The sequence below is a fragment of the Lucilia cuprina genome, chromosome 3, assembly GCF_022045245.1.
Source record: "Lucilia cuprina isolate Lc7/37 chromosome 3, ASM2204524v1, whole genome shotgun sequence".
In the NCBI taxonomy this organism is placed as follows: domain Eukaryota; kingdom Metazoa; phylum Arthropoda; class Insecta; order Diptera; family Calliphoridae; genus Lucilia; species Lucilia cuprina.
This window is the reverse complement of record NC_060951.1, coordinates 42,609,331-42,623,885: the sequence shown is the minus strand read 5'-3', so window position 1 is coordinate 42,623,885 and position 14,555 is coordinate 42,609,331. Positions and strand designations below refer to the sequence as shown.

General features: G+C 24.5%; 1 protein-coding gene across 4 annotated transcripts in view; it reads left to right on the top strand.

The window, feature by feature from the left end:
• Positions 1–14,555, top strand: part of LOC111676789 (teneurin-a) — a 311,200-nt gene that overhangs the window by 273,928 nt on the left and 22,717 nt on the right. For all 4 annotated transcript variants that reach the window (XM_046947538.1, XM_046947537.1, XM_046947536.1 and 1 more), the window contains one exon: positions 8,063–8,182. In XM_046947538.1, coding sequence (XP_046803494.1) covers positions 8,063–8,182 — 120 coding nt within the window. The remainder of the gene's footprint in view (positions 1–8,062; positions 8,183–14,555) is intronic.

Sequence of the window (14,555 nt, the reverse complement as noted above, 5' to 3'; positions counted from 1 at the left end):
ATAAACATATATAAATATTATATATACAAATGTGTATATATGTATGTACATATATCATCAGCTGTTATCGGTCGTCAGTAGCTACAAATAACTGTAAAGCTAAAGAAAAATATTTTATATTATAGAATGAAGAATAAAAAGAAATTGTATTACACAAAAGACTAAGAAGAATGTTTAGAGCAAATATGCATTTTAAAGGCAAGAAAAAAATATGAAAGAAGTAGAAATATGTGAAATATTTATTTAGGAGCTAACAAGTAAAGCGTAAAGATAGAAAATATTATAGATATACTTATATATATGTATGTATATAACAATAAAATGTATAGTATAGGAATGTTGCTGTATAGAGTAGTATACTAAAACACGGTGCAAATAAATAGTAGTTGCATACATCAGGGGAGACAAATATGTTTGTGATGGTAAACACACCAACATAAAAGCATACAACTGCAAATAAACAATTTTATGCTTATTTCAGAAAAAAATGTATGTATATACATATAAATTTTTTTTAATAAAAAATAAGTTACATATACATATTTGTAGTAAAGTGCATAAGTGTGTGTGTTTGTGAGTATGTATAGAAGTTTAATACAAAAGTAAAATGAAATACACCAGAGACAGCTTGGTTTGTTTATGAAATCATACACAAACTTACTTGCAAACTTGCCTGATGTACATAAAACCCTGCAGTTCGGAGTGACACTGATATAAATAAAATTGTTGCATCATTTAGGGCAATTATTATTATCTGTGAATTTAAGGAGGATTAACAAAAACATTTTGTTTATTGTCACTAATTTATTTCTATTAAACAAGAATATAATTATTTGATAAGAAATGTTGCATACTTTGAGGTAACTTCATAAATGGTAATTGCATGTGAGTTTTTCTATATAATGAAATAAATATTTATTTGTATAAAAAAAAAATTCTAGCCAATCAAGAAGTTAGAAATCTTAGAAAAATAATGTACATTCTTATAAAACAGCAGGGTAAGCATGTCTGAGAGAGTTTTGTTAAATTTTCTCAACAAATGCAATAGTATTTAAGTGCAATCATATGTATGTATGCTGCGTATGCATATGGATACAATATGGGTCAATTTTTATATACATATATATTTTTTACTATTTCTTCTACTGAACTCTCTCACTCTCCATATCCTCTGGCCTCCCATGTGGATATGAATAAAATGATGTTGGAATAAAAAAATACATAAAAAACCTGCAGCATTGCAAGATGTAGCATAGAAACGAATGAAAAAAAAACCTTTTCATTTTTGCGTTTTACTTATGGCAACATGTTACACGAAATAAATGTTGTTACCATTACTTGCTTGCTTGCTTACATTGCTTGTAGTCATCGTCGTCGTACAACATACATTTAAATGTAAAACTCATACATACCTTTTGTATTTGCTTTCATACACACAATACCTCTACATTCATACATACATATGTACTTACATATGTCTTTTTATGTATGTTTGTCTGTTTTATACCATGTAGTTACACATACCGGTATATGTATGTTTACATTTTTACACAAAAGTAATGAATATCTAACAGAGAAAATCTAAAGGAAAAAATTTTAAACACACACAGGAAAAAAAAAACAACGAAATGTTTATAAAAAATGCATAGCATACTTTTCAGCGAAAAATGTTACGTTTCATGTTGTGTTTCTACTTTTTTATATATGCATGTTTGTATTTTTGTTATAGTTTTCATTTATATCTTATATTATGGTGTGCATTTAATAACTATCTTAGATTTTTTTGTGAAACTTTTGAAAAGTATTTCAAATATGAGCTATAGATGATGATATGTATTTTTTTTTTTTTTGCAATTTTATAAGAGGAAAGTTTTCAAGCGAAACAGGATGTTGTATTTAGCTGAGATAATTATTAAGTTTTAAGAATCATAATAATTAGTTTTTGATTTGTATGATAAATGTTCTTTTGTTATTCAAACTTTTTATAAGATTTACTTCTAATCATTTAAAATTTCATAATAATGTAATATCCATTTTTCTAAAATAATTTTTCTTATAATTTTATATATTTTACTATTTGGACGACAAAATCCTTAAAGTAGGTTACAATTTTATATTTATTAAAACATTTCTTGGAATAATCTTGATAAAATTATAATTTGTTTTGTTAACCTCCTTTTTAAGTATTTTTGGTAACCAGAGTAAGCAAATATGTATTAAGACAAATCTACATACATATACTATTATTACTACGTCCTGATAGTATGCTTTATTTTTGTTGATATATGAATTATAAATGAACAGAAAGAAGTTTTAAAATTTAGTTTAAAGTAAATATATTTAAATTTTACACTTCCATGGTTGAGTTAACTTAAACTTAACTTAAAAAAGCCCTTTGAAGTAATTTTTATGCCGTTTATTTGAGGCGCTAAGTAATGCCACATTTAAACAAATGTTTCTCCTTAAAATAGGCAACACATAGATTAAAAATCCTTGAAATATATCATAAACTTTGAAAACTTATAGGTATAACATCCTTTATCTAAAAAAAACAGATATTTAACAGATAATAACATCCTTTATCTAAAAAAACAGATATTTAAAATTGATTTAAGGACAAGTAAAATCATAAGATTTGATCGATCGATAATGAGCACAAGATATTTCTTTAAAATGGGCCTGTTAGAGTTTAATATCTTTGAGAGAATCTTAAGACTGGTCACTTGAATTAATTGTTAATGAAAAGTTTTCCATTGAAATGCTGTTGAACTCTTTCAGATCCTGATTATTTATAGAATACTGAGTTAGATCCTATGGTTTTGAAATTAAATAGAAAATTTTATGTTGGCTTTTATGCAACTTCTTCATTAAGCCAAAAACAATTCAACGTACTATAACAAATGGCAGCAAAGGTTACCATTACCTCCAAAAGTAACAGCTAACATATGTGTTTTTTCAACCCATAACTGCAACTAATTTTCAATTTATTATCATATACGTTTTTCCCTTATTCACCTTTAGATGTTGCATTTCTTCTTTCTAACCAAGGTAAATTTCATAATAAAAACCATCTCCATCTTCTCTAAGTAATACTCCTGGGTCTGTCTTTTGGGTTTTTGTGAAAACATATGTGTTGCATGCAATATTTTCCAGGTTTTTCATATGAAATATGATGCACTTCAACTCACAGCTACCATAACATAAATTCTCAAGTTACATTTATTTTTCTTTAACCAATTTTCTTCTCGTACTAGTCGTCGTGTAACACTAACACGTTTTTTTTTTTGGGAATTTAAAAATTTTGTTATATGTGTTGGGTATTTCTTTAGGTTTTTTTACAGCTTTGTTTTCCTGCCAACAAAACAAATTATAAAGTTTGTTAGAAGAAATTGCAAAGTAACAACAACACCAATAACTGTGAAAAAAAATATCCTTGAAAATTTTACACTCGTATAGATGATACTGATGTTAGCATGTGAATCAGCGTCCTATGTATTCTTACAGAACTCTAATACTAATGTAATATAATAGTAAGTGAAAACAAAGTAAAAAGTTTTCATTTCTAATAATGTTAGTTAAAGGTAAAAGGCTAGTAGTTTTGATTCACATGATCGATTGGTTGCTTGAAAATACAACAAAATGAAAGCATACATTAAAGGGGAAAATAAAATTTGTCCTCTAATGAAAATAACTAAAAGTTTTGTCAGTAGAAACTTAAAACCAATGAAGGCTGTAGTACGCTTAAAATTCGTCTTCGACCAATTTCTTTTTTTTTACTACATTATTTTTGCTATTGTTGTAAAGTATGGGATTTCTTCAGCAGCTTAAATGTACACTTTAATTTAAGGTGATTATGTACAAAAGGATTCTTTTTCAACACAACTCAATTCCTTATACTCTCACTATTCTTCTTAGTATTTTCTTCTTTACTTGTTTTAATTCATTTTTACTTCAACCTCTAGATATTAGGACACCCTTTTCTTTGTTAGCAAATAGAGTAGTGGCATTAATAAAGTTTTAGATTTCTAAGTTTCTTTCCTATTTTTTACTTTTTTCTTCATTAGTTCTTTTTCTTTCATTTTGCTGTTACTTAACTTAAACTATATTATTACATTGTTTGTAGCTGCTGCTACTGCTGCTGTTCAAATCTTCAGCCTTTAGCCTTGTGTTAAGTGTGTTGGTTGTGAATATAAAGGATAAAGTTTTTCTTGATTATTATTATTTTTTTTATTCTTTTCTAGTTTTAATACGAGTTGTACTTATTAGAGCTTTTTACCTAATTACGAAATGGTTTTTGATTAATGTCTATAATTTTGTGGCATTAATTCAATAATTTTTTTTTCTTTTTTTACTTGTACTCTCTTTGTATAAAAGTGTAGAAAATTTTCCTTTTTTTTAAATTTACGAGATTATTTATGAAGTTGTACAAAGTGTTATTGCGTATTTATTTAAGTATACAATAATCCTTAATTGCTTTCTTTGGTGGAATGGAGTGAGTATTTGTTAGGTTTATTTTACATCAAAATTAAAGAAAGCTTTTGTAAAGCCTGAAAGTATGCCAAAAGTATGTTGCGTAAAGAAAACAACGAATTTCTTTATGGTCCATCGTTTCAAGATTAAAAGTAATTTTCTTAAGTTTCAAAAACTTTTGCCTAGTTTTAGGAAACATTACTATTTTATTAATTTAAGATCTTTGAGAATATATAGTACCAAAAACAAACTGCTGTCTGAATTCATTATTAACTCGACTTTAACTCAATGCAACTGTTTAAGACAAAAATAAATCACCCACATGCAGTTAAATAAAGCCAGCATATAGTTTCCTTTTAGTTTTTACAAAAGATACATCAATGTCTTGCATTATATAACTGACAGTTTTTGGCAAACTGTCAATGACATATTTACACATATGGCAATACCTATAACAAACATACAAGCACACAAAATAAATATGATTTTCTTATATTCTTAAAATAAAAGAGAAAAGTAAAGAAAACTTTATTCATATAGCATATTTTGTGGCTGCCAGTTGAAACTTTTCATACACACACACACACATCCAGAGTGTTTACTTTTACGACTTTACCAAACAAACTCTTCCATCATCAAATATGTTGTATGCTGGAAAATAAAAACCAATGAATGAATGAAAAAAATTATGTATAAAAAAAATGTTCGTTTCATAAAAACATGACAAAATTGTGTCAACCAGTAAAGCCGCAAAATATGGCCGCATATAAACACATAAAATGATACGTTTTTCTTTTGCAATATTCTGTTTGTTTTTTTTCTAGCAGTTTAAGTTTTTTATATGTATTTTATTAAATGTAGCATATGTTAAGGAGTATTACATATGTTTTTTTTTTTACTCCCTCTAGTTTTGTTTGCGGGAGAGAATGCTAACAACGTTCGTTCACTCATTCATTCACAGAAGATTTAATGCAGTCAAGCGTTAGAATGTGGAAATTATGAAACGAGTGTATTAAAGCATGAAACTTTGATGAGAATTCTTATATTTTCGGTTTTTATTTTTGTATTTTTATTGCCAACAAAAGAAAGCTTACAACACATTTAGGGAGAAAAAAATAATAAAAATAACTTTTATTTACACATACTAGGCTAGAAAACTACTAATACACTGTTTACCTAATGTTTTAAAATATGGTAAAGTTAAAAAAGTAAAGCATACATATAAGGGACATAGAAAATTTAATTTTAAAAAACTAAAACACACTTTTAGTCGGGATTTCATGGCAGTTATGACTTTTGAAGAAAATTATATTTTTTATTGTTTTTGACTTATTTTAAGGAGTTTTTCTTTTTTGGAAACAGTGTAATCTTTTTCTATTACTTGTTATAAAATAGTTATAAACATTCAAATAAAACTTTATATATATGTACGTATATGTAAACACAACTCTTCCGAATGGTGTATTTCAAGCGTTATGATGGGCAATCATGTTTAAGCATCTTATATAGGAGAAATATAAAAATTTATAAAAAAACACACTAAAATGGCGTTAAATGTAATTGTCCTGAAAGCCATAACTTTATATACATTTATAATAAGAATTTACAACGATTGTATGCCACTTGCTGTTGAGCCCCTTAAGGCGTTAACAAAAATTGCCTATAAATTGTTAAATAAATTATGATAAATTATAAAATATTTTTCCTATAACCATTTCTATAAGCAAATTTATTTTTACAAACTATTTAACTAGTGTCCTTTGAAATATGTGTGTATATTTTCGAAAAGGGGTTGTTGTCAGTAGTGTTGTACTAACCATTAAATTAAGCCAACAAATTTTATGGGTTTTTGCTTAAGTTTCTTTTTTTCAGTTAGTTTTCTCTAGTTTTTTAAGTGTAATTCCATGTACATGTTTGTATTTTTTCTTTATTTTATTAACTACATTATTTTTTTTTTTTTTTTTTGAACAAAAAAAAATAATTTTTTACGTGCTCAAACTTTTATGACCCGCCAATGGAACGTGCTTAAAGTAGGGTAACAGCTATATACAAAACTGTTTTAGTTTTGTAAAATGTTTTTCATTAATAAACTTTTTTTAAGGTGTCTTTTAAAATTAAAGCTAAAATTGTTGTAAACTAAACCAAAGATATAAATTGAAATTTTTGTAAACAATCAAAATTTTTTTTATAATTTAAACTACCAAAAATTTTTATATTTAATAATTTTGTAAAAATGTCACATTTAATTTTGATTTTCATAGGTTTTGAATTAAAAATATGTAATAAAAAGGTTTATGTAACACAAAAAAGCATTTAATTGAATAAATACAATTTTTATAAAACTTAAGAAAAATTCTCAAGAGTTTATTTTAAAATTTGTGTTACATAAAACAGTATTACATTATTTTTTTATAAACAAAACTAGTTTATTATTATTTTACAACTATTTCTAGTTTTTAAATATTTTTATAGAATTTTTAAACCCTTAGGGTAAAAAAGAGTTTATATTTTCATATTCTATATAAAATATAACAGTTTTGCATGTTTTTAGTTAATTATTTGCAAATAATAAAGAAATTGTTAAAGGAACATTTATATTTTTATGTTAAAAATGTAATTGAATTTTAAAAAAATCCCTAAAAGTAAGCAACACTTTTTGTTTAACCTTTTAATAACTGGACATTGTTTTCAATGAACACATTTATTTAAAAAAAAAAACATATTTTAGAAGTTAATGAATGATGTTTTCAAATACGTAATTAATTTTCCTAGAAGTAGGCAATAGTTTTTTAGCATTACAATTTAGTTGTATTTCCGCAGTTATTGTTTTTTTCTTTAAAATGTTATTGAAAATGCAAATATTTCTTCTTTTGAGTCTTATGACTTTATCCTTTGCAACGACTAAACAAATATTGTCTAATTTTAAGCGTTATAACATGAGCCTGCTACTAGGCTCTCTTCTCAGTTCAAGATAACTTTATTTGGTTTAGATTTAATCTATGCAGGTTATCAACTTTGGAATTGTAAAGATTTTCTTAAAAGCAAGATCTTAGTTTTCCTTCTGTCCCTTATCAAGGTTATTTAATATTATAAAAACAATCAATATGCAATATATAACATTTTCCTTTAAACAATTTCTTTATATTTAAACACATTTGCAAAAAACAAACTTTAAATTATATTCATAGAAAAAAAATTAACTATTTATCAAGTTTCTTTAAAAACCACCACCTAAATTTTTTTTCTGTATATAAAAAACACCAATCAAATTTTTAAATAAATAAAATTTTAATTATATGTTTATATAAATATTACTTTTTTTCAAAAACAAACAATATTAGCTGCATTCATTAGAGTTTCTTTTTTCTAAATTTTAAATAATATATATTTTTATATATAACAAAAAACAAATTAGCGAAAACAACAAAAGCATTCATATTTAAATAAATCATTATATACAAAACAAAACTTTTTAAATTGCATCATTTTCATTATATTTATAAATAATAATTAGATCTTTTTTAATAAAATAAAATTAACATACATTTTTTTTAAATCTTTCCCCCTTCCTCAAAAACAAAAAATTCTTTAGCCGTGTATCGGTAATGCGTGGTCAAGTGATAACTCCTCAAGGTTTGGGTATTGTTGGCATACGAGTATCTGTGGATAGAGATTCAAGATTTGGATTTACTTTGACACGGCAAGGAGGGTGGTAAGTAAAATTTATTGTATTGTATAAGAAAAGTAATATTTAGAAAAAAAAGGGCTGAGAACAGAATTGCCTATAATTTTAATTATTAGTTTTCGTTTTCAATAGATCATTATAACAAACTCAATTATTTTAATGTGTTATAGTTTTCAATTAACAAATTAATAAGTTTATATATTATAAACTCATATTAGTTTATTGCTACAACTTAATTTTAACATTCAATAATGTGCAGAGAAAAAACAAAAGTTTTTTTTTTCAATTGAAAACCAATATATTATGAAAGCAAAATAAAAAATACTAAATCCTAGTTTCAGCTAATAGGAAAAGAAACTAATGAAGTAACATAAAAAATATTCCTTTTCTATATAGAACTTCACATAGTAAAAAATCGCAAAATTGCTTTAATATAGTCTACTTTTAGGGACAAACTGTATAAAATATGTGCAAAAATATTTCTAATAAAAGATTAAACAAAACTTTACTCAAATCTTTCAAAAAATACTTTCCTTATATTTAAATAAAAGTCTTAAGTTAAAATTACTTTAATATAGTATATTTTTAGGCTTTATTTTTTCAAACAAGCTGCTCAAACTATTTTTATTAAAAGCATTAATAAGTTTTCACTGAAAATTATCTTAAAACTCTTAGGAAATTATTATACTTGAGTTCTTATAACAATTTAAACATCTTAAGTACAAATTACTATAGACGACTTTTAGGCATAAAATGTTATAAATAATCATTAAAACCTCTATTTTCTTTGCTAATTTGAGTTTTTCTTTCAAAAAACATTTTATTTATAAGACTTTCTTCTTTTTATATCCACTTTATTGAATTTCTTTACCATCAATTTTTTCTACACATATGCCTGTGTTCTTGAGCATAGTGTTGTGTTGCAATCATAACCAACAGGAAATAATAATTTCAAAAACAACAAGACGCTAAAAACCGCAACAAAACCATTATAATAATTTCATTTTATTTTTTCTTAAATAAAACCCCACGTAAAGATTATTTCATTAAAATTATGGTGAAAAAGAAACAATACATGTTTATAGAAAAGGAAATAATAAAAGAATTAAAGAAAAATGTATTTGAATATACAAGACATAAGAATTTTATAAATGATGAAATATCGCTATGTGTAGAATTAATTTAAATGCTTTAAGCTATTTAATTATAAAATATATATTTTTTTAATATAAACATCAGAAAATGTACAAAAGAAGATAAAAGAAATTATTTAGAGGAACAAGCTATTTTAAGAAACTTAAAGAGATTATAATTAATGGCAAAAGAAAGTTGATGTGATATAAGAATAGAAATTCTATGGAAAACATTTTAGATAAATGGTAGGATTCTTTTGTCTTCAAAAGGTAGATAAGGAAGAGAAAAATTTTATTTCATGATTACAACAACATTATGATCTTGAGAAAATTTATTTTAATTTTTATACTCACCAAAAATAAATTTTGTTATTCCATTTTTAACATAACGAAATATTAGATCTACAAAGGTATATATATTCTTTAAGACGATCTAGCCATGTGCATCCGTCCGTCTGTCTGTCCATCTGTTTGTCTGTTCAATGCACTATAGAGTCCAAACGGAAAGAACCTGAAATTATTATTACAAAACAAAACTTTAATGCTCATTACTGATTTGAAAAAAAAACGAGTGTAGCGCCGTAATTCAAAATAAGTAAGTTTCTTTCAAAAACCTCTACAGAATTTTATGAGAAACGGTCTATAATTTACTCTACCCTCTTATAAGGTATTTCTCCCAAAAAAATTCTATTTATTGTATTTACGTTTGTCCTTCTTGCTTTTAAATAAAATGAACAAAATTTATCCATCAATAAAAAAATCACTATCCATCCATCTCTTTATACAAAAATCAGTTAAAATGTCATATGATTCAAACAAGTTGACTTAGATTTTTAAAATAATCTGAAAGCTTTGAATGCAAAAGAAACATTAGTGCAATACTATATCAGTCCGTCTATATTTTCAAATAAATTGTGAAATTCTAGAAACTGGATCTGTTGGAGCTCGTTCTAACTCCTGGACTGAAACTGTTTGCTATTGAAATATAAGATTTCTTTAGAAAAAAACTCTAAAATTATTATGATTTATTAAACTTTAATTATTTTATAAAATTTAACATTTTATAATAATTGTAATTTCCATAATCACATTCATTTTATTAAAAATAATTTCCCAATTTAGATTATTAAATGATTTCTTTAATAAAAACTTTAAATATACTTAAAATCAGTTCACAACATTGTTTTTAGCGGTTTTATTGTTCTCATTACAATACATATACGAATCTGTTTATTTTGGTAATTTTTTATATAGAACATATTTAAGCTACTGCAAGGCAATATAATTATACGATTTTATTATACATTTGGACATTGTGTGTGTATTTGTATAAAGCTTAAACATAAGCCCAGCTGTTTATAAAATAATCAATGTATCCTCTTTTCTTAAAAATTTACTCTGTTACTCTTTATAGTTTAAAAAGGAATAAAAATGTCTCACTAACGTAAGCCAGAAACCTAATAAAAAGTCTTTCATCACTTAAGTGGCCCTAAGTAGTCTAGAGAGTATTCAATTTAAAGTTTTTTTTTTAACTTGTTTAAGTTTATAACAGCCATTCGAACATCAGGGTATTATAAAGCAGTTCTCATATGAAATTATGTTTTCTGTTAGCGATGTTTACACATGCATGTATAAAAACTGTGCTATTGTGTTAAAGCTTTAATCAAGCTTAAAATGTAAAAGTTTATGACTTTAGTATTAATTCACAAGGAAACATATATCCATACGCACTTATGTGTTAACATTTATATGCAGATATATTCAAATCCATATAAGAGTATAAGGTAATAAAAGGAAATTGCCATATTGTTTCGAATATACATATTTTTGTCAGTTTTTTGTTCTTTATTTGTGATTTTTTTTTTCATTATGTTTTATATGCATATTATTTTGTTGCTAGTTGTTTTTTCTGCTGGTTGCTGTTGGTGGAGTATAAAATTATTATAAATTTTGTAAATATATACATATCAGTAGAGGAAATGTATATATGTATATACAAAAATTTCCTACAAAACAAAGCTTTAATATACAAGTATTTTGAGCAAAAATTTGTATAAGTAGTTGTATATTGTTACAAAAAGCAATATACTCCTACATGCATATAGATAAACTCATACTGCATGCAATTACATGTTGGATACATTTTCTGTTGTATATGTATGAATATATAGAGCAACAGACAACACGCAAATATACTGCAATGTTAACATGTATAATAATCAAGCTACTACTCTACCCACCATTAAAGCAACTAACCAACCAACCAACCAGCCATCCTACCAAACCCTCTGCATCAGCAACAAAATATATTTATAATATACATATAAACATTGCTTTCCTTGCATACATGTATGTATGTGCAACATATGTATGCGTGTTTGTGTAGAGAAAACAGTATGGGATTGGTTGCATGGATTTAAGGCACTAGGCTAATGAAGAATTATGGCTCATCGTGGATATAAAAATAATAACAGCGAACACTAGTAGCAAATATATTTTGTTTCTGTTGAAAACTCGCAAAAAAAAGGGAGAACAAAATAATGAAAAATTTAATGAAAAAATTAAAAACAATTTAAAAATGTTTAAGTAATAAATGTGAAACATATGAAGGGAAATGCACCTAAAAATAATTGAGAAAGAAAAGTAGATAAGAGATACTATAAACATAAGTAACTTTAAGTATTATTCTTCAAATATGCTACTGGTTTTTCAGAAATCTTATTCTAGGTATATTCGCGACTTAAAATTGTATTTTAAAATGTTTGACTTTTTTTTAGTAATAATTTCTATGAATTTTTAAAGAAATTTTAATAAATCTTTGATTAATAATCAGCTTTTCATACAACATTAAAGCAAGGTGTTATACATTCCATTTATATTTCTTGAAAATATTTCTATTGACATTTCCAAACTTAAAACTGCCTTAAAGTGTGCTATAGTTTACATATAAATTATTTTTTAAACAATTAAAACACTCAGAATATTATATTTGGATTATAAGTGGTAAAATTTTAAACTATGAATTAATGAGAATTTCTACATTTCTTTCAAAATATTTCGAGTTTCAGCGTAAAAGTAAGACTCCCTTAAAAGTATGCTTTAGTTTTTTTTTTTTAATTCCTTATCATATTTAGATCGGAATATTCTCGATAAAAAATTATTTAGTTTCTCTGCTAATAAATTTGATGAAATTCTAACGTAAGAACTAAATATATACATATTCTCTAGAACCAAGTATTTCTATTTTTTGAAATTTATTCAAAACATTCCTCATGCAATAACGAGTTTAAACTACTTATTCTTTCCTATCTTCATAAAATTGTAACATTTTAATTTGTTACAAAAAAAATATTTTGCATCATATGAAATTCATTAAACATATATGTATAGTTTTGTATGTTCTCTTTTTATTTTACATGATTTTTACATTGATTTGGTAAAACAGATAAAAAACCAAATGACAACAGTAAAAATTGTATGCAATTACAGCTGGACAAGAGAAAAAATGTCAAATTAATTTATAAAAAAAAGAACAGAAACGCATCAAACCAACAACAAAATACATATAAATGTATTTTTACCACAATTACTCTTAACATTTACAAAATACATACAGAAAATATTGTAACAATGAGAAATATTTTAAATTGACACATCAGAAAATAAAAAGAGAAACAAACCATCATTATTTTTTTCTTGTTTTTTTGTTAAATGACGAAAGAAATATTTTATTAAATAGCAATTGTATTAAATGAAATATTTTAAAATATTAACAGAAATTTTAATGAAAATTACTTAAATTATAAAATAAATATGTACTAAATATTAATCATACGTCTAGATGTGTTTTGCATATACATATGTATATAAGACAATAATTTGAGGCATACTTTTTTGAGAATTGTATAATTTATCTTTTAAATTAATAAAGGTTTTTTTTTTTCTTAAAATTTGTTTTAAATTAGTTTTTTATAAATTTTATTTAAAATAAATTACTTTAACATGAAATCGTTTTATAATCGTTAACGCCTCATTGCCTTTATTTTCTTATTGATGTGTCTGTTCTTTTGTAGTTTCCCTTATATATTTCCTTTAGTTTTATTTATATATTTTTCTGGTACTTAATATAAATTAAAGCAATTTTTCTTTTAATACCCAAAAAAAATTACATAAAAGAAAATGAAATGAAACCCAAAAGAAATCTCTAGTGTGCTTATGAAAGCATATGAAGAAAAAAAAGAAAGCCATATACAATAACCTCTAAATTGAAGGACAATATAAATTTCAGAAAAAATAAGCAACTTTCATACAATAGATAACTAAATTATAAACAAACATACAAATGTATATGTATGTATAAACAATATCCTTAATATATAAGTATAATAATATGTAGACAAGTATTAGTGTGTTGTAGTGTATTACAATACAATATAAATGTATTTGTAAGCCACAATATTACAAGGATATATCACATATTTTCTTCATGGCAAATACAATAACATGTGTTTTGATGAGTTTTTTAACATACTATCTCCTGTTTCTTGTCCTTTTTTATTCATTTTCTTTTTTTTTGCATCCTCCAACTCAAGTAGTGATGAATGATGGTATATATAAGTTTATTGTTTTGTATGTGACTGTAGTGATTACATACTACAGATCATTATAGTAATGTTAAATTCACAGATCTAGATATTTTTCTCAAACTGAAATTCAGTAGGATTATAATCAATTAGTATACAGAATTCATTTGAAAATAGTTTTCTTTTTCATATTTTAAAAATTTTCATGAATATTGCATACTTCTAGGCAGTAATGAAAATTTTAACTAAAATCAAAATATAAACAGGTATTTCAAATTCGTTTAAGCTGAATTTGTCTTCCCTATTCTATTCTTTCTTTTTTTGGGTTTTTCCTTTTTAAGGGTTTCTTTATATACCACAAACAAATATATAAATAAAAACCAATTTTATTTATATTATTTCCGTAAAATTTTATTAAAATAAAATAAAAACTGTGGAAATATTATATATATTTTATTTTACAAGATTATTTGTTTTATTTGGTGGTTTATACAAGAAATGAAAAAGGATATGAATTTCTTTTATTTTGTATTACTATGTGCAAGGACATTTTAGTAACCTTAATTTGACCGTTAAAAATATGCATATTTTTATATGTAGACAACAAACTTTACAATTAAGAATAAAAATCAAACTAAAAGATATCAATTTTCAAATATTCAGCTCAAATATCTGTATTTAAAA